The following is a 20815-nucleotide window of genomic DNA, read 5'->3' as shown; positions in this document are numbered from 1 at the left end:
TCAAGGACAAACATAATACCTATGGCAAATAAAAAGGGCAGTGGGAACTGCAAAATAGTCCAACTGACTAACTAGCCAGAGCAGCACAGGAACAAGCCACAAAAGCACTGACATATCTATCCTATTGAAAATAGGATATAAAAAAAGCATGTGGAAGACTCCAGAGAAGACTGTTACATGAAGTGTTTAGGAAAATGTACAAAGAAAGAAATTGCTTTGGTTAATTGAGGTAAGAAGGCCAGGGGGTCTCCAAGAAGTGCCACCACACTTTTTAGACAGTTGTACCCTGTGTCTGCTAAGGCCACAAAAAGGTAAACAACTTCATTATTCAACACTATCCTACTGCGTTCAGGTGCACCCTCAGCTCTCAATTCAAGAGGATCTTCTAATTGTATTGAATTCAAATTCCCATTTCTCATCATCAAGTCCTTTATAATTGTCTCTTGTCTTTGTCTGTGCCAAACTAACCCCTCCATGATCTTCTTGAACCACTTTCCATGTTGAGTTTTGTCCTCTTGCATGATGCTCCCAGAAACAGAGGACTTTCTTAAGCACAGATCTCTGTGCAGTGCCCCTGAAATCATCTTTCTCTCACTATTACTCAGATACACCCACTCTGCCACCTCTGCTTTCTAGCTTGTGCCATGTCTTGACTGAATTTATTGCTCTTTAGATGCTTGAAGTGCCTTTGTGAACTGCTTTACAACATACAAGAGTAAAAATTCATTATCAGCATTTGTCAGCTTCTCCAAGAAAACTCTGCTACTCCTGACTCTAAAAGAGCAAATATAACAGTACCATGATTGCATGAAGTGCCTTTGGAAAGGCTTAAGAGCCCAAGAAAACAGAAGCAAATGTGTATTTATTGGTGATGATAATGTCATATAAATGAAATGGTTGAGTGTTTTGGTAGCATCCAGTGGAGCAGCAATATGCCATCTAGTGGAGATAAAACGGAGAGAGAAAGGGCACGAAATCAGTTGTCCCCAAGAACAAAGGTGTTTTAGGAGAGAAGTCCTCTGAAAGTGGTGTTACATAAGCAGCAACAAAAAAACCCCTCAAACAGGTCGGTAGGGGAACTATTAATTTACTGAATACCATTGCTAGCTTTGATGTGAATCAGTTTATGCCACAAAGCCTTGCATCCCATCTATCCTAATACCAAACTTTCTTGCTTCATAATATCCCTGTATCTGTGTTCAGCACACTACAAATCACCTGTTCCATTGTTGCTTCATGAAGTTCATTCAAATTCAATGTATAGATACCTTCTTCTGTGCCAAAGATAATGTACTGATCTAAAAATTTAAGAGAAAGGTATTACTTCACAAGTTCACTACCACTTTGGCAACAAGCAGGTTTAAAATAAAAACTTAAAATAATTTTACCTTTAGTATCTGGATGTATCCATGATGTTGCACAATTAATCTTCAAAGGACAACCATCAAAGACTTTGGAAAAACATGCTCCCATCTGAAAGACACCAAAACTGAAACCTGAAATAGTTTACAGTATGAAGTGTTTATCTGCTGGCACCTGGCCACTAACTACACACCTGTATGCACCGTGGCTCTCTTCCTTCAGATACAAACTTACTCTAATATGGTTTGATGCAAAACATTTTTATCTTCCCCCAAAAAGCTACAATTCAGTTTTCCAAACCTTTTAATAAGCTTCGTACACATTAAGAAATGCAAAGAGGGATGAAAAATTTTAAGTACCTACTGGGTGAGAACAATATATCCTGGAGGTATTTAAAAGACGTGAAGATGTAGTGCTTAGGGACATGGTTTAGTGGTGGGCTTGGCAGTGTTATGCTAACAGTTGGACTTGATAGTCTTAAGGGTCTTTTCCAACCTAGATGATTGTATGTATGAATACTGAGTGGTTACGAATAGCATATGAAGGGAAAACATGCAGAAGTAATAACACTGTCTCACACCACTACCACCTCTCCCCCTTTCTCTTTACTAAGCAGGGACTGCTACTGGAGATCATAACTCTCAGAGCCAGTGAAGTCTCCAACCCTTCACATCCACACTGAATGGTGAAAGGAAGTTTTTAAGAACAGGAAACGAACATCATGGGTTCAGTACACAAAAAGTAACTGGCTATGAGTTGCAAAAAAACATGCCAGATGAACTGGTGGCTTATTCTAGCATAAACCTTCTGACACTAGAGAGATGCCATTAGAACAGGCTTCCAATAACTCCTACTGCAAATGAGACTTCTTACCAGCACCTTTGGTGTCGGTGGTAAACCATTGATTGCTGGCTTCTGTGGGAAGAAAGAAAGATCATAAAATACCTCTCCCACACTGATAAAACTAGCTAGCTAACATGACAGTGAAATCAGACTGAGAGTCACAAAACTTACAGGGAAATCTCTTTTCTCTTTTTTACGTGGCAGTTGAGGGATTTGTCCAGACCCTTCTGAGTTTTCTTCAATGAGTTTCAGCATGCCACCCCCATTTCCTGAAAAGAAGCCCAGACACATTTTATAGCTTATTCAACACAGTGAAATAGAAAATATTTGTTGCTCTGTTCTCTCTTCTCCCCTTTATCTAGCAGGAGTTGAGAAGTGAACTCTGAAACATTCATATATGCATCTCAGGTACCAGCATACGTGTATAAAGGAAAGCTGCACCTCGTGATCACTTGTGTTAAAAAAATTATCTGCTAAAAATAACATTATCTAGGTGTTCCTGCTCCGGCAGGGGGATTGGACTAGATGATCTTTCGAGGTCCCTTCCAATCTCTAGCATACTGTGATACTGTGAAAAATAGCTGACTCCAGAATGATTTGCTTTTACAGGATGCAAGTTACCTATAGGAAATGTATTCCATTTACCTAAGTCACTGTATCTAGCTGTGAGTAATCCAGGGCTACTGATGCTGCTGGTCATACCAATGGGGGAAGAATCAGTCTGAGGCCCACAAACAGGGATACTCTGTCTCCTGTGAGCTGGTGGGGCTCTGTTCTGTGAGTCTGGGAAGCGTTTTATTGTCTGACATTTGTCATCATCCGGGAGGTTCTCCTCAGGATAACTGTTTATTCTCGGCTGCAACAAAACAGAGGTGAAGGTTACCTGGGAAATGGCACCTGGAAGCATAAACTTCAGACAAGTTTAATTCAAGTCGAACTGCTTCACCATTAAAAAAAAAGTCAGCCTTTGAAAAGAGCCATGTAACAGCAGGATAATCTAAGAGGTATTCCTTCTCTCATAGAAAATCACAGCAGCAGGCAGAATGCTGAACAAGAGGAAATCCCATGCAGCATGCTCTCTTAGAGGGAAGATACCTACAAGTCACTTTGTTTAGGGTAATGTACAATGCCAGGAGCCCCCAGAGGTCAAGGCAATATGGACTGCAAGTCAACATAAATATGAAGCTGCACGAAGTTTGCTAGCAAATGGTTTTTAACAGAATATATAAGCTACTGAGAGCATCAGACAAAGCACTGCAGAGGCTGCACAAGTGGAATTTGCTTCCTAAAACTCTTAAACCCCACCATCTCTTACCTTAGGAGGTAGTGGAGGTGGTCCTGCTCGTTTTAGGGTTGATCTACAATGAAAACGTTTGGTAGTTGTATTAGTTAAGCCAACAACATAAACAGAACTACCTAAGAATACAGACTCTTAAACAAGACGAGCTAGATGCATAGGATAGATGGATCAAGGCTTTGCACGAACCCACCTAGATGCATAGAATAGGTGGATCACAGCTTTGTATGAACAGGGTCAAACTAGAAGTTTGGGGCGGGGGGAGGGGAAAGCATGTTAATCTTGTTAGAAGTGCTGTTTTTTAAACTCACGTTCTTTCATAAACGCCAATGTTATAGAGCGTTCTTTGGTGGAGGGTATTTGAAATTAGCAAATAAATTTATGTTCAGGACTAGTCTGGTACAGTTTGCAGCTCTCACTCTGGATCAGGCAAACGTCTGGGCAGCAGAGGAGCTGCACATACCCCACCAGAGCTCTGCAGGAATAGCTGCACGTCCTGTCACTACGGGATCTGGCGCATGATCGATGGATTAATCAATATAAAATCTGCTTTAAAGCATTAGGCACTTCCATATGCACGCTAAGATAACCTTAGGAAGGAGAGCAAGGGAAGAAAGCATTGCTTTGCAGACATTCTGCTGACGGTCAGAACAGTCAAGCGCGCGTTAGACCCTGGAGTGCAACCAGCCCTCATTTATTTATGAGCGGCAAAGCTGCCTGCAGCATTTTAAGGAAAGAGGTTTTGCCAGAACACTGCCGTTTTTAGCGAGAGCCGCATGGAGTAAACACAACTGTGCATGAAGGACGTCCACTCACTCTTCAACATCTTCACTCCCATCGCCAAATTTTGTAAGCAGTACCCTAGGTAAAACGTTTATAAAATTAAGAGCTCTGCCCTAAGGTTGACACATGCAACTAAACTGATTGGTGATGTCATTTAGTTTCATAACAAACATCTCCCATCCCTTTTCAAAACAAAGTATTTCTCTCTTATTCACTGCATTGAACTCTTTTTCATTTAGTATTTCCTTCCCCTCACCCCCCCAATTATCACAGAAGCTCTCTTCCATACCAGATACCATCAACTCATCTTTCACTTCCCTACCTGGTATTTTAAATATTTTTGAAATGCCTAATAGCAGTACAAGATGAGAGAAACAGGAAAACAGGAGAAAAAATAGGAGAACAGAGGATGTTACTGGAGACAAATGGAGAAAAGCCTTACAAAGGGAAGTTTCCTCCTTTAGTGTTTCCCATTACAGTGGGAATTTTTGTTTCAAAGCTACCTCAGGGTCAAAAAGGAAGTTGCGACTAGAGGATAAAAGCAGTACTACAATGTACTCCTGAAACAAATAGAAACTAGTAAGATTTTGCAAAATGGCAATTTTCAAGCTCTGCTTAAAAATAAAAAAAAAAAACCTGCATTAAATAAAAAATAAATAAATAAAAATAAAAAAAATGAAACCAGAAATCTAAACCCAATTAAAAAGAATTCCTTAGCATGTTGCTGTGATGTTGTGAAGTCTGAGCTTCTGCTTTTAGGAATGGTGAGGTGGAAGAGCCAGTTCAGAAGCTGGCTGTCTCAGTGTTTGACCAGGGACAGGCTGGTGCATGCTGCAGCTGCCTGGTACAGTCCAAGTCCCTGCATGCAGAGCAGACACCCCCACACCTGCCAACTCACACATCCTTCCATGCTCTGCAATGCACCACATCACCCACTGAGGGATGACCACAGGGGTAACGAGCAGGAAAACAAAAGTGTATTATACATAAATGAACCCAGCCAAACTTGGATTAATGTAAAATTTCCCTGCAGGTTACTTCTAAAGGGAAAGCAGCAGACAGTTGCCAACAGGAACTATTAAAAATCTTGAGAGAAAAAAAACAACCATCCACAAAACCACCTCCATAATACAAAGAAAAATTATTTAAAAGTATTTTTAAAATGCTACAATAAGGATGAGAATACCATCAGGTAGATCTGCTGGTACCCCCCCCCATTCCAGACCAGTAATTCCAGAGATATTGATCACCATTCATTCTGATAAAGGACATGAAAAGCAGGGACCCTCCCAGCACACATCCTCTCTGTGCATCCCTGGCATTACTCAGAATTGCTGGGACAGAGGAGCTATGCATTTCCTGTTTATGTTTTCAAACTGGAAGCAGTTTCCAAGCAAGCAGCACATATTCACCATCCAGAAACTTTATGCCTCTCCTCCTTTCAAATACTATATCTGTATATATCTACTTATTTATGACCCTAGCAACGTTCGCTACAGCCACATTCATTCTGCTTTTAATACAGCCTGTTACAGACAATTTTAATAACACCACAGAAACGGAATCAGATCAGTAAGTCACGTTGCTGGGAGGCACTTCCCTCCCTCCCTGCTCCTCGGCCCCAGAGATTCCAGCTGTCTTCACAAAAGCCAGCACTCACGAGACAGGCTTTTAATCTGCAGCTCATCAGGGTCACACAAACAAACCAAGAGGGGAAGAAAAGCAGTCGCTGTCATTTACTGGAGAGGGAGAAAGGGCCTAGAAAGCTACTCCGAACTTTTACTACAGTGAGAGTGAGAACAAAAAAAACAGGCTGGACTTAAAAAGACCCAAACACTGGCAATCTCCATGACACGGACAGATTTCCAGGGGGCTGTAATATCAGCTGACAACTTATGCAAGCCTGTATCTGCAAAAAGCCAAAGAAATTCACTGTCTGCTACTCAGTTCCAAATAAAGATAGGAAACAGCAATTATTTCAACTGAAATACTGTCTTTCCCTACATATGTGCATCAGTCAGTATTACTGAACTTTCATATTCTTCACTGTGAATTCAAAGACAGAATTAAAGGCAGAATCCAGTATTTTGAAGCAAAAGAAAGCCACATACCTAATAATTTCAGTCCTAACTTGGACAGAGATGTGCTTCCTTACTTCAGGCCTGCTTTATCCCAGGGGAAAGCAGTTATAGCATATGTTTACCTAAAACATTTCACCCCAGAACACTGTACGACTGTATTATATCAGACCCCACAGCAGGAGCAGTCATGCCACCAAACTTGAACTGGTTTCTCCTTCCTTTTCCTGCAAGGACCCAGCTTCAGGGCTGCAAACGTGCTTTGCCACAGGATGTCACAACTGCAGCTGCAGCTCAGAAGTGCAAGGCCAGAGCAGGATCCTGAACTCAGCCCTTGCAAGGTTACCAGCTTTGTGTCAGAAAAATGTCTTTGGCTGTATTATTTCAGTGTGCTGGCCATACATTTATACTTCACTTTCCATCTAGAACTGGGGAGGGCTACAACAAACTTTAAACAAACTACTGTTTGTGGCTAAAAGAGACTAAAACCCATTCCCCAAGAGAACAACGAACCAACTGCAGAAGGATTGCATACTGGGTAAAATTTCCTTTGACTTTAAGTGCATTAGGGCTTAAGGCTTGATTTTTCCACCGTAGCTCCATTTCTGTTTCAGAGTGCATTTTCATATTAAGTCACAGAAATAAAAGACATTTTAAACTGTACTTACTTGCTGCTTCCATCAACAAAAGGATTCCAGTGTGAAGCAAAGTCAGTGCCAGCTGCCACAACCTGAAGATGAACAAATTGTCATTTTTTCCCTTGTCAAAATGAAGTACTTTACCACAGCACATGAAGAGCCCTGCAGAATGACCCATAAGTAGTAAAATAAAATTCCAAAGTGAACTGATACTTTACAATCTAATTATAAAGCAACTATTGAAAAGCTATCATCTTCTTAGACTCAGATTTAAAAGCAGCACTTGCACATGATGTAACACGGGTATCAAGTGGCAATAAGTAACACAAAAGCAAAAATTTATGGTGAAAACTCAGTAACGATTTTCCAGGCAAGGCAGCTCCAAGACACTATTCCAGCAAGAGAACATACTGCAGCCATCAACATCACCTACCTGGTGAACTGGAATACAGCTGTGAAAAACAGGAATGGGATTTTTCTGGAGTGCTGAGCACTAATGTCTCCAAATCCAAATTAATGGCAGCTGTTGCTGTTGACAACACTTACTGAAAAATGGAGCCTTGTGTACACAGGCACACAGTAATCCCAAAGAACATTAATTAGCTGCTCTACAGTAAACTGCTGAGGGCTGGAACAAACAGCAGCAGCTCACAGGGGGCAGAACTGGCTGCATGTGATCTGGTGGCCTTCCAAGAAACAAGCAGCAAATAAACTCTGATGATAGGAAGATCAGGGACTCAAATGCAGAACAGCCTCTTCACATAATCAAATTAATTGGCACATATTGGTTTTCTCATTTAAGCATAACAGTAAAAGCACGGAGGGCAATTCATTTTCTTAAAAATTGTCTGGGGACCAAGAGTGGTCTTCTCATTGCTTAATATTTCAGACATATATTACTTAGAGTAGAGCCACAAAACAACAAAGATACTATGATTTTAATAAATGAAGAAAAAACCAAACCTGCCCTTACCATTTCATCCCGAGCTTCTGTTTCTTTCCGTAGAGGGGGCTCAAACTGCAGCTTATCAACTACAAAACATTGCATTTTCAAATTTAATGTACACAACATTAATTATACCAATGCCCTTTCAATGCTTACTACTGTGAAATGCATGTTGTAACAGATCTAAATATTATGTGCACAACACTTAATTTGCCTGTAAAATATGACCATCACTTAAGTATCAGCCTTACTGTCTAAATGCTTAAATTTGCAAATATGAAACCCACAAGAAAGAAACAGACCAAAAGTAAATACCAAGTCATTACGTGAAAGCACACCGGAACCTAAGTATGTTTACCACATGCTACTTTTAATGAATGTGAGACTTTCTAACAGCAAGCTTCTTAAAAGTGTGATGTATGTGGTGCAAAGGAGCACGCAGCAATGACATTACAAAAAACATTAGTCCAAACCTGGAAAAGGATTGTTCCTACCCTCAAAATGTCAACTTTGATACAACTGAGTAATATTTTGTTATTAAAAAAAGGTTGTATTAAAAGAAAATGCATTCTGTTAACATGCACCCTAGTCAGGACAGCTATTGCAACCACAAGGGCTCCATCAAGGTCAAGGAAAGGTTTCACTTATGAACTCGAAACAATCCTAGAATGGTTTGGGTTGGAAAGGAGCTTAAAAGATCACCTAGTTCCACCCCCTTTGCCACTGGTAGGGACACCTTCCACTAGACCAGGTTGCTCAAAGCCCTGTCCAACCTGACTTTGAACAGGTCCAGGGATGGGGCAGCCACAGCTTCTCTGGGCAACCTCTTCCAGTGTCTCACCACTCTCATAGCGAAGAACCTTTTCCTAGTATCTGATCTAAACCTACCCTCCTTCTGTTTAGCCATTGTGCAGACAGACAACAATATAGAAACACAAAATGCTACATTTTCCTGTATTTTCTCATTACGTGATGACACCCAATGTACACATGAAAAGATGCCCTCCTAATTATCAACTCACTCTCATTTTTTGATGTCTGCATGTTATTAGTGGTTTTGCTCTTTTAAGTAAGGCTGCATGGTCTGACAGAGATCACAGAGCTGAAACGCTCTGCTGGTCATGCAGATGTCCACATAAACATTACAATGCAGCAGTGAGATGTAATGAATTCTGGTTTCAGACAAATATTATTGAAGATTGATGTGTATGTGCTGTTTCTTCTGGTTTTGTTCCTCAAAAGTTCCAGCTACAGAAGAGACTTTCCAGAGTACACAACACAAGAATGACACCGACATCCTTCATTGGTAGAAGCAAACCAGCAAAACAAAATGGGTAAAGCCCATCAAGAACTTACAGTTTATCTCTGATGCCGTTCTTTCTGCTCTAATGTTCCTGTTCGTAGAACGAATTGTATGGCGGATGACGGAATGAGGCTGCAAGGGTTAGAAATGGAAAAGCTGAGAAAAGTTGCACGGCTTTATGTTGGTTCTTAATTAACAATCAAACTAACAAGAGGAAAGCCATTGCAGTCGCGCACTGTAACATGCACCACCTTCGTCTTATCCCTGCACATGATCTTTCTATACACCCAAAGCATAAGCATGACAAGTGCTGTAGCAATATGCCCTTGCTTCTCCTGCATGGTAACTCTAAAAATGGAGCTCTCAAACTGTTGAGGCTGTGCCCCTGTCAAGCTGCAATCTTACATTCCCAAAGCAAAGCAGGGTATTTAAACCATAGTTTCACCTAAAAACAGAAAACAAAAGACGTTCTCACTCACCTCAAAATCATCATCATCAGCTTCGCTGTAGTGTGTATGGTTGTCAGGGTTATTAACTTTGTCCAACAGCTCAACTGCTAAAGATCTTGAAAGACCAGGCTGCCCTACAAAGCTATGCTGGAACCGCAGAAAAGGACAAGTTATAATATGCAACTGATATGTAGCTTTTATTAATAAACATCCAGTACAGAATGATACTGAATTTTGTCTGCTTGCCTGGGGCTTGAGTATTTCTTTAGCAACTCCTCAATGGCTAGGGTTTCAAACCTCTCCATAAGCATGGAAATGCCACACTTCTGGCCACTTATATACTGGAAATCAAACTCAGACAAACAACTGCACCTTAACTTTATTTTTTCCATGAGTATTTCACTTGAATTTAGGAAGACCGAAATAGATACATGAAGAACTGCTAAATACATCCATTCTCTGACTGGGTGACAGGAAGGGTCTATGTAGCTGTACTGAAGAGGCTGAGACACCCACTTGCAGAAAGGCTGAAGACAGAATCCTAAGCAAATTTCTGTAACTTTCCCTAACAAAAATTGTATAAAAATACTGATAATGAACAAAATCTCCCTACAGTTGACTAGTATCTCCTTCCTTTGGACTCCACCACCTGTGTTGTAAGATCAGAGAAAGAAAATTGTTCCAGTTGGGTTTCCTTTTGATCTGTTGCTCACTTTGAAGCAAGAGATCTCTTAATGCTGTCACTAAATGTTCCAAGACACTTACAGAAAGAAGTCTGTCTGCTGTCGGTCTCTTCTTTGGATTTTTTGTAAGTGCTATCTTGACAAAATTATGGAATGTTGATGACCTTAAAGAAAAATGAGGGTTTACGTTTTGTTTCTCAAGAAGATAGTTTTGATTTTAACACACTCAACAGATTACAAAAGGGTGTGCTAAATTTGAATGTTGTCCAGGTACCTCATCTCAGGTTTGAATAATTACATTCCCAAGGTAAGAAAACAGGGAAAAAAACATTCGATTCATGAAACTTGCAAAGAAAAGGTTTTGGTACAGAAAATAAACCACACATATGCTGCTATTTCAACTTTTTCCAGTTCCAATTATTACAGACTAGAGATCAGAAATGAGAATTGTGATTTATGTACGCAGTAAACCCTAAAGATCTAGTCTACAAATTTCACTGTTCTTGGCTACAGGTAGCAAAATGAAATACCAAGTTCTAGGCAGAGACTCAACTTACTCTTCAAAATGCTGTATTGCTATTTCCAGAACAACTTAGGAGACTTTGTCGTATCACTTCTTGTCAGATCTGAATTATGACTTGATGTTATGACTGGACCAAAATTTTCCAAGCTCTTCTCTTGCAACTGATTTTCCGTTAATACGCCTCTCTGAGAACAGTATTAGCGCAAGTCTGCCTGATTTCAAATCATGTTACATTTCCTCCTCTAGCCTTAGCATCTGAGAAGTAAAGCGCATTGGCTGGGGTTACCCTAAGCAGTTTCAACCCAGGAAACATGCTCTTAGGAGAGTTTTCTCCCTCCCTCTAGTACCTATCTGCCATCCAAACACCTCAAAGTAAAAAGATTGTACAGCTGCATCATGAGCAAAAAATCCTGCATACCAGAATTGTTTTGAGTCTCGTAAATAAAATGTATGTGTGGTACAAAATCCTGCAGGCACTATGAAGGCATCACAGGTTAAAGAAATCATGAAAGGATTAAACAACTGCCTATCTACTGACAGCAGCAAATGCCTGGATACAAGGTTAAAAATAATTTTTCTTTCTAGAACATACAAAGAGGACTGAAGAAGCAAGATTTCATTTCTTTCTGGATCACTGGCAGGGATCAATTGCATAGGGAGGGCTATCCTGCCCCATACTGCTGGTTTTCTGAAGTGCAATAAAATGTCTGTTGCTGGAACTTAACCTCCTGTTTGCTTTCAAACACCTATAAACAACACCTAATTGTTGCTCAGTGAAACTTCCTGTAAGTGAAATCAGCTCTCAGGTACCCGAGTTTAAAACTAGCACACACTATTTTTCACTGCCTCCCTTTTTCAATAATGATAAAGTTTTTTCACATTATCTACAAAATATTGAACAAAGGAAAGGGTTTGACTTACCATTTTGCTTTTTCCTTTAGTTTTGGTGGTTGAAAATTACTTTTCGACATTAAAAACAAAGCCCTAAAGGAGGAATAATGTTATTATATGGTAAAAAATTAATTTCATTCCAATTTCCAAACACTTTAAATTAATAGAGTAAAAACCGTATTGGTGAAACTGGATTATAGAAGACAGACACAGTAAAGCTGCTGAATTATTTATCATTAAATAAAATCTTTTTAGCACCATGCATAATCCTGTTAAACATAAGGCTACAGCTTCTCTAGTGATTTACTATCACTAGATAGCTCTTAATCAGATTGATGATATAACTACAAAGTGGTTTTTTTTGTTTGGTTGGTTTGTTTTTGGTTGTGGGGTTTTTTTGTTTGTTTTTTTTGCTTGTTTGTTTGGTTTTTTTTTTACACCTAAAAATTTTGGTTATCATTTCAATTCTAAATTTAAGTCTTTAGCTTTAGATTAATGCCCTAAAGACAGACACAGCTCACAGAGGAAGTAAATGCTTGATGAAGGAATCCTAGCATTAGTTTCTAGGTTTGAGCTACAGAGATGGTTACACTGTATTTTAATAGTCCCAGCTGGGACTGAAGAGGGTCCTGGAGATGAGCAAGTTCCCCAGCCAGCAGACCTCATCGGGTGAAGATCAAACATGGGCGGCTGAAGCTCTGCAAGTTCAATCGCTGTTATGCCAACTGCCCAGATATCGCAGAGCTGGTTGTATCCACCATTCTTTTCCACTGCTGCAACTTCTGGGGCCATCCTTTAAAAGCAAAGGCATCATTCACTGAGGTCACAGTCTGCATGCAGGAGGCACAAAGCACTGTCACATACCCCTTGAGCAGAAACCCCACAAAGATTATAAATCTGGGAAAAGCCTGACATCCCCTCCCCTCACCCAGCATTAGGGGAGTGGAGAAGCACACAGAGGGGATGTGTTTTGCTCGAGGTCATTGGCTGGACAGCAACTCTAGGAATAGAACCAGTCTCATAATTCCTGGTGAAATGCTTTAATGAGCAGATAATCTTCCTGCCCTCAGTCCTCCTTTGCCAACAGGATAAGGAGGTCATCAAACAATTAAAAGCCATTGTCTGGATTAAGCTGTACATGCATGTTCAAGTCTATACCAAAAATACTGCCCTAGGCATCTTAACTGAATCACAGTAATGCCAGAAACCAATAGCAGTTAAATTTGCATATATAATCCAGCTCAAGATTTAAAATGATGTATTTGCATATTAAGCGCTGTCTTGTACAGACATTGATCAGTAGAGATGATTAAAAGATAGTTTAAAATCTGTTTTTCTTCACAATTCTTTCTGCACAGAAATCAAAAAGACATTGTTTAGTTTATTCACTAAAAGTGTAAGAAGTTACTGAGAAACTAAATGACCATTCAGTATCCAGACAAAGGGGAGAATGTTCTGCATTAATAAACCTGTGAGAAACAGTCATTCTGCCTCAAATATCACGTAGCTTGTGTACAGCATCAAACAGCTCTAATCAGCTCTAATCTTCCCAGATTTTTACCCTTTGGGCATTTTACTTGGAAGAAAGGAAATTTATGCAATTGCTATAAATATATTTAAAAATGTGTGTAAACTTCACTGTGCGTATTTTAGAATTCTTGGTGTAAGTACAGACTTAGCTTTGCATACAATCATAGCGATCAAGTAGTTTATTACCAGTAAGGGGTACCAATAAACGATTTCCTCTTTGCAATGGTGGCTGTTATTTTTGCTGCTACACCAAAGTCAGCTGGAAAAGAAAATGATGATAGACTTAGAAATCTCACTGTAAGATCCCAATTCTACTCTAGGAAGAAAGAGCAATAATGTTTTTCATCCGAATCATAAATTCTCTAAGCTTCAATAGTTAAAGATTAACAATGAGATCAGTTAATTTTTTTACTGACATGACTTTAAATTGAAAAGTTTGGTTTCCACGTACAGATCACTTGTGATCCTGTTCTGCTCTTAGATATTTTTCCATCTCACAATACAGAAACCAAGCAACCTCACAAAATTTAGTGGACAATTCAATTTAATATTCAAGAGGAAAAATAGCATCATGCTTTGGAAATGGTACTATTTCTGTGTACTTATGGAACAGCAGGGGGACAGCTGTTCTCATTTCTGGAGACATGTCTAGGGGACAATAATCCCTTGCTCTCAGAACTGCAGAAAATAAGGTGGTCTTGCAGAGCCAAAAATCATTTAAGTCCTTTTTGGTTTGATTGCATTTGTAGTACAATAGCTGGAACATAATTCTGGGCAAACCTAACTAGCTTAGCAGGCAAAAGGAAGGTATCAATGCACAACCCAAGTTAGTGGAATTTCTTATCCATTTCAAGGTTTTACATTTTTACTACTTGGGGTTTTCTGTGGTTCCCCCCCCGCCCCTTCCCTCTTTGTTCAAAAGCAATACTTTCCTAGCACTGCATTCCTGGCTCACCACAGCGGAGTAAATGTGTTGAACCACACAGCTTTTCTGAAAAGCAGCAATGCAGCTAATGCACAACTGTCCTGATTCCAATGCTGGACACAGTGAGATGATGAGTATCCCATTCCTTCCCCTAGGATGTCTGCTCCCTACTTCCTGCAGAGCCCTAACTACATGCAGACTTCTGTGAAGTGAGCCATCAGACAAGCAGATGGGTTTTGAAGGCAGTGCACTCAGGTTGAAGTTGTGGCTGCCCCATCCCTGGCAGTGTTCAAGGCCAGGTTGGAAGGGGCTTTGAGCAATCTTGTCTAGTGGAAGGCGTCCCTGTCTGTGGCAGCAGGGCTGGAACTGGGTATCTTCCAACCCAAACCATTCTATAATTCTATGAGATTCAGCCTGTTTGTACTCAACTAACTGCAGAGTATCACTGGAGGAAGCCAGTAATACAGAGCGTTTCTGAGTTTTCATCTGCAGACTTCAGAGTGCTTGCAAAGAAGAAGAGTTTCCTCTTCACCTGCATGCAAATGCCCAATGTCATACACCGGGCAGAAGGCATAGCCAGGATCAGACCCCACACTTTTCCAAAGGTTGCCAGGCTCAGGAGACATCGTCTCACACAGTGGAACCCTGGAGGCTCTGAGGGAGAACTGTCATTCTAGCGAGGAACAAATGTGGATAACCAGGTAACCCCAACCTGGCAAATTCCAGGGAAACCTGGGAGGCTTCAAGGCTTGATGGCTGAAAAAATAAATCATCTGTAACTTCTTGATAAAATGCAAAATTTCTCATGTCATATGTACACAAGCCCATGGACACTTCCTATTGTCAACTATTGCCATAAGTAAGAGCAAGAACATCCTACAGTGTAACACCAGAAGGTTCATGACATTGAGAACAGTATCGAATAAAATTCACTGCAACAGTACAGGAGATCTGCTGTATTCTGTTTTATCATTTGTAGCAAGCTTAATCTTTACTGTGCATTTTGCTGTTCAACATAAAATAAAGCCTAAAAATCCTCAATATTCTTCTTGGGTGGCACAGTCTCTACATTCTGGTCATTTTTTTGTCTTAATGGAATGGCAAAAGGCAACTTGCTAAATTAAAGATGGTACTGTCTTATGACATTCAGGCAACTTACCCAACTTGACATCTCCATGGTCTGTTAGTAGAATATTTGCACCCTAAAACATCATAAACAGAAAATTAACATTTTTTATCCGGAATATTTTTCTGCACTACAAAGTTTTAGGTAAGTTTCTCGAAGTTCCAGGTTACCTTTATATCTCTGTGCATTTTGCCCTTCACATGCAAATAAGCAAGACCCTGGAAATAAAAGAGACACAGAATGTCAGATCTCCATCTGTTAACACACTACAGAGCCAGTCCCATTCAATAAATTTCAATTAATCAATGTATTTTATTTTAAAGTGGAGAAATTTGAAATTTGCATAAGAGGTATGCTGGATTCTGTTCTCATCTCTCTCAGCTCCAGCCAATTTTTGTGAAAACTTGTTGAAACCAGCCATGATATAACATTTTACGTATATACACATATATGTGTGTATTTTCAAAACAATCCTGCGATTACATCACCTTTACTAAAGTTAACCATATTTTTGAAGTCCTGAAGGTTTCAACAAGCAGGTGTTTAGGCTTTAAGCTGCCCTTCCAGCAGTACAAGTTCCTGCCGTAAGAAGATATCAGGAACAGAACTGCCAAGCAGATTAGTTCATAGATCTACACCCCTGCCTCTGGCAGTGACCAGTTCAGCTACCCCTGCAGGGAAAGGTGTGCATCCCTGTGATTCTCTCACGTAATTATCTGGGGATACACAGAGCAGAGAAAGAAAAGTTCCTTTAAGAAACAATCTGCCTGCATTGTCTTATCTTGCAGTTCTACGGTCATTGGCAGTTACAATATGAAAGAGAGTTGTAGTCATCTGGCTGCAGTATTTTTCCTCTACAAATTATTAGAATTTATTGCCACAGATCAAATGGGCAGTTTAAAATATGCCTTCCCCCCATCCCTCTTTCTTTTCCCTCCATTACTCAGCCACTTACCCCTGCTTACTTGGCGTTAGCTGTTTTCTGCAATGAAATTCAAAAATTTGTCCTAACAACTGCTGCACTGAACCACTGCATGAAAACAACAGATGAAACCAGCCCACACAACGCTGTGATCACAACCTGTACAGATGGTTTTCCACCGTTCCCTGAAACCAACAGGCTCACTCAAGAAACCACAGCAGGACTGAGATTCAGTATTTTGGTCCTGCAGCAGGATCCACACAGACATTTACTCTTCTGTAAACCCCTTTGCAAATTACAGAGCAGAAGCAGCACTTCTCCGACAACGATTTTACGCAAATATTTGTATTTCATTACTGGATTTTTTTGCTAATTTTTATTTACAATATGGAAACTAACAGATTAATCCTGGGTGATTGGGTTAGAGTAGATGATCTTTTGAGGTCCTTTCCAACCCTTGGGATCCTGTGATTCTGTGACTGGTTTCACAGATTCCAAATGCTTACGAATGCAAGTGATGGTACTGCAGCACCTTCTGAACCCATGTTCTTTATGTACATTTTATACACGGAACAAACAACTTTATGATATACCTGCAGAAGTACAGTACCTGTAAGGTTTCTCTGCATACATATGCAATTTGTAGCTCTGACAGAGGTCCTGTGACTGAAAACAAAGTTTAAAAAAATTGTGTGAGTCTCCAATATACGACGCATAAATAACACTGTGAGGCAGCCAAAGAGCGGAATCGCCATGCAAAAGTGAAACGCTGAATTTGCATGAACAGTTTTTTACATTGAGCTCAAAAGAGGTTTTGTTTGCTTGTGTTACAGAAAGGCTTTCTGAAAAGAAAACCCAACCCCAAACCACCAAAAAACCCAAACAAACCCAAACAAACAAACCCCAAACAAAACAGCACAGAAACAGAAGACAATACCCACAGCGATAAGAAAACTTATCACAGAAATCTAATTACCATTTTACAAGTGACTGCATAGTAATGTAATAGCCTATATTCTGAGAAACGTAAATAACAAAAGAAATGATTTATGCTAATGTTTTAAGATTAGAAATGGCAATATTCTATACTAGGGGCCTGTGTGACTTTGAACTGTTCTAAAGCTATTTGCACTAACAGGCTGAAAAATGAAGCAGAAAGAGTTGTTGTATTAAAAAGCTCCATGTTACCATCTAAAGGCCGAGCAAGCCCCCAGACTGCTTTTCCAACAAATCCAATAAATCCTCCTACAGAATCAACAACTCCAGATGAAACCTCAGAGGGGAAAATATTAAGAAGAGGGTGGTATGGTATTTGCACAGGAACAGGAATAAGAGTAATTTTTACCCTTTAAAGATCAAATTCTGACATTTCCCAGTGAAAACTGCTTCCCTGCAGCACGCACCATCTCCATATCCAATTAGCACAATTTCTGGTTGTTAACTTATTTAGAGGTCTTTTTTCCACCCCTTCAGAAAGCGGATAACCTGCTTCTGCACACAGTATTCAGAAACGTGCTGAGAGAAGCAAAGATACAAGCGAGCTCTCAGTGTGCAGCAACTACAGTTAGTGAAGACCTCACGGGAATAACTCAAGCTCTTTGGGTCAGTCCCCTAAGCATTGTGAAGAAAAGCAATGTGAGGATTAAAAAATAAAGTATGTCCTGTCCTAGAAAGACAGGGTATTAGTAAAAAATGGTGGTCATCATACTTGAAAAGTTGGACACTACAGGAAAATTATTCACAACGAGAAAAATCAGCCATTGGAATAATCCCGCCAGGGAAGGGGTGGACCCCCCAACACTGGACACTGTTAAGATTCAGCTGGACAGGGTGCTGAGCCACCAAGTGTAGGTTGCCTAGAAAGGTTGGACCAGATGATCCCTGAGGTCCCTTCCAACCTGGTATTCTATGATTCTATGAAAAGTGCTCTCAACAAAATCTGTTGACTGTAGCTAAAAAACACCCTTTGTGCCCTAAAAAACATGTGCAGTGCCTGGCCAGTATCAAACGTTCCCCGTCAGTTTGCTTATTATTCATTTTTTTTTTTCAGAAAGCTTCCAAAGAAATGTTAAAATAAGTTTCAAAGTACCATGATAAATATCTTGGAGGGATCCCCCACCACAGTATTCCATGCATATCCACAGCTTCTCACGGCTATCAAAAGAAAGTTAAAACACAGGCATCAGAAGCTGATTCATCTGTATATAGAACAGAGTTAATAACGATTATTTACATTCTTTTCTATTGGTCTTGATCACTCTTGTTAAAAATACACATTCTGATGCAGTTACACATTTTACATGTTATTAATAATGTCTATATAAATTCTCACCTATCAAAATGAAAATTTTATGCCAAAGTCACTGAGAACTCTTTAAACATTATCAGACCTAAAAAGTGCTGCTTTAACTCTGACCTCCTAACTGCAATAAGGAACATGCAGAAGAAACACCTGAGGTTTCTCTGCTATCAGCAGTATTACATTAGATAACATGCTAAACTCACAGTTTCAATCTTAAATTGCAATCACCTTACTAAACTAAAAAACCCTCTTCATGGCTTCCAAAAGGGGTACTGGGGATTTAGAAATTTAGCCATTTTGTGTGAGCTGAAGTCCATTAGGGCTGCACAGATCATTTAAAAAATGCAGTCCCTCCAAGAATTCTAAAGATGAAGCCTTGTCGAAGAAGACCAAGCAGGCAAGGTGGTGATACATATTCCCACAGAGCTAATTGATAAATGGCAGAGTTCAACAGAAATGGAAAATATTCCCCAACTTTCTGTATAACATTTAATGTGCACTTGAAGATGCAGCCAGCTGGCATTGCCTTGTTTCTGCTTCTCAGTACGTCGCATCTGTTACACCAGAGCTTTGAAAACTGTTATTACCAGTGGCTCAGATATAGTGTTTTGCTCTTACAACTCACTGGCTGTACTTCTACAGCACACAAGACTACCATTAAATAAAATATCTAAAATCAAGTCTGCTCTAGATAAATGATGAGCTACTTTCATATTAGAGCCGATAAACGTTTAAAATCTGCCCCACAAGTGAGTGGGACTGGATATGTTGCAAGAATCTCTAGGGGAAGAGGTTTTTTCTGTTCCTAGTGATAAAAATATTCCACCCTTTTGGCCAGCAGAGAAAACAAAGTATTAGTCAGTTTATTTTTTAAGTCAACTGGAAACTGAAGGAAATTCAACCTTGAAAAGAACACTGAGAGAGGATGTAAGCACTAAACCAGACACTGCATTGTTTAAGGAAAGAACGAGCAGAAATGCAGGTATAAAAAGTGGGATTTACCTGAGATAGCTCCCAAAATACGCGACTATGTTGCAATGTTTGCATTCTTTAACCATATATATTTCTTGCTGTATCAATGAAAAGTCGTCTCCTGGAAAACAGGAAGCAGCAGCCACAGTTACATTGCATGCAACTGAACATTCAAAGAGATCTGAAGGTATGCATGTAACTCACAAAAACAAGCCAAGGGTCTGGATAATTGCTAAGCCCTTCATGAGGGTTTTCTAGCACGCCAGCCTGTCTTGCAATGGTTATCTACACACACAATCCTTTCAGTCTGCATTCCTTATTACATCCTTGGCACAAGGCACAAATATTTCTTGAAGACCAAGAGAAGGGCTGCCCTGGTGGCCTGAATGTGATCCATCAGTTAAGACAGCCCAGCATGCTCTGAAAAAGAAGCAAAAGGATCCCACAGAGGGACAGGAGCATGTGAGAAAACTTAGAGCAGCCCCTGGACACCCATCGGCCAGCCCAGCTGGAGCTGGTCTAGCTGTACCCGGGACACAGCGCTCACAGAACAAGGGTCCCAGCAACAGAAGGGAAGATTGCTGCAAGCTGATTCCAGTGTCCCCTGCCTGAAATCAGAAGAGATCACATACCACAGGCTCTTTATGAGAAGTATTTCATTTCAAAATGACTCTGATAGAGCATATGGCCTGCACGCCCACCCAGCCACCACTGACTCAGAAGAGAAGCTCAGAGTTCTCGACAAGCACTGCCTTGTCATGAGTGCTTTTTTGGATGAGGACAGCTACACAAGCACATTTGCACATCCTAAATATCCTTTGCCACGAAAAAAAAAAAAAAAGAGAAAAGAAAAAGGCAGAAAAAAAAAGGCAGGGGGGGAGGGAAGAGCATTAAGGCATTCTACTGAAAAATACATTAAGACCAGAGCAATAGCCTGGCATGTTTCTGGCACTTTAATTTGAAAGGATAAAAGCGATCATAAATTTAAATAGAACAAATAAATTTATAGAGACAATGAAGCATACTGAAATACCTGAGTGCTAGGAAACCACTGGTATACTTTTATTAAATCCCATCGAGAGAATTTCCCAGCAGAGGATGTTTTCCCAGAATCCAGAGCTCAAACACTGCAGCCCTGCCTTCCTGAAGCTCAGGGCAGGCTTATACCCAGGAGCTGGTGATGGGCTCCTACAGAGGCACAGATCCACTGGCTATAGAGGGTCAGCCCAAACACCAGCAGTG

At 40.2% G+C, this 20815-nt stretch overlaps 1 protein-coding gene across 2 annotated transcripts in view; it reads right to left on the bottom strand.

The window, feature by feature from the left end:
* MAP4K5 (mitogen-activated protein kinase kinase kinase kinase 5) overlaps window positions 1-20815 on the bottom strand; it is a 67415-nt gene that overhangs the window by 11765 nt on the left and 34835 nt on the right. The window contains exons 4-23 of one of the 2 annotated variants that reach the window (XM_057408454.1): window positions 19604-19694; window positions 18389-18453; window positions 16910-16965; window positions 15548-15595; window positions 15411-15453; window positions 13513-13585; window positions 12458-12589; window positions 11827-11889; window positions 10465-10546; window positions 9730-9846; window positions 9304-9382; window positions 7975-8033; window positions 7032-7093; window positions 4319-4363; window positions 3521-3563; window positions 2851-3061; window positions 2377-2474; window positions 2236-2277; window positions 1389-1473; window positions 1219-1298 (exon numbers count right to left, since the gene is read on the bottom strand). In XM_057408454.1, coding sequence (XP_057264437.1) covers window positions 1219-1298; window positions 1389-1473; window positions 2236-2277; window positions 2377-2474; window positions 2851-3061; window positions 3521-3563; window positions 4319-4363; window positions 7032-7093; window positions 7975-8033; window positions 9304-9382; window positions 9730-9846; window positions 10465-10546; window positions 11827-11889; window positions 12458-12589; window positions 13513-13585; window positions 15411-15453; window positions 15548-15595; window positions 16910-16965; window positions 18389-18453; window positions 19604-19694 — 1574 coding nt within the window. The remainder of the gene's footprint in view (window positions 1-1218; window positions 1299-1388; window positions 1474-2235; window positions 2278-2376; window positions 2475-2850; window positions 3062-3520; window positions 3564-4318; window positions 4364-7031; window positions 7094-7974; window positions 8034-9303; window positions 9383-9729; window positions 9847-10464; window positions 10547-11826; window positions 11890-12457; window positions 12590-13512; window positions 13586-15410; window positions 15454-15547; window positions 15596-16909; window positions 16966-18388; window positions 18454-19603; window positions 19695-20815) is intronic. The other variant, XM_057408455.1, reaches the window with a different exon arrangement.

This window comes from Pezoporus wallicus, unplaced genomic scaffold (genome assembly GCF_028554395.1).
Source record: "Pezoporus wallicus isolate ANWC-B61680 ecotype Strahan unplaced genomic scaffold, APGP_CSIRO_Pwel_v1 contig_13350, whole genome shotgun sequence".
Classification (NCBI taxonomy): Eukaryota; Metazoa; Chordata; class Aves; order Psittaciformes; family Psittacidae; genus Pezoporus; species Pezoporus wallicus.
Note: the sequence above shows the minus strand (reverse complement) of the source record. Positions and strands in the feature narration are given on the sequence as shown.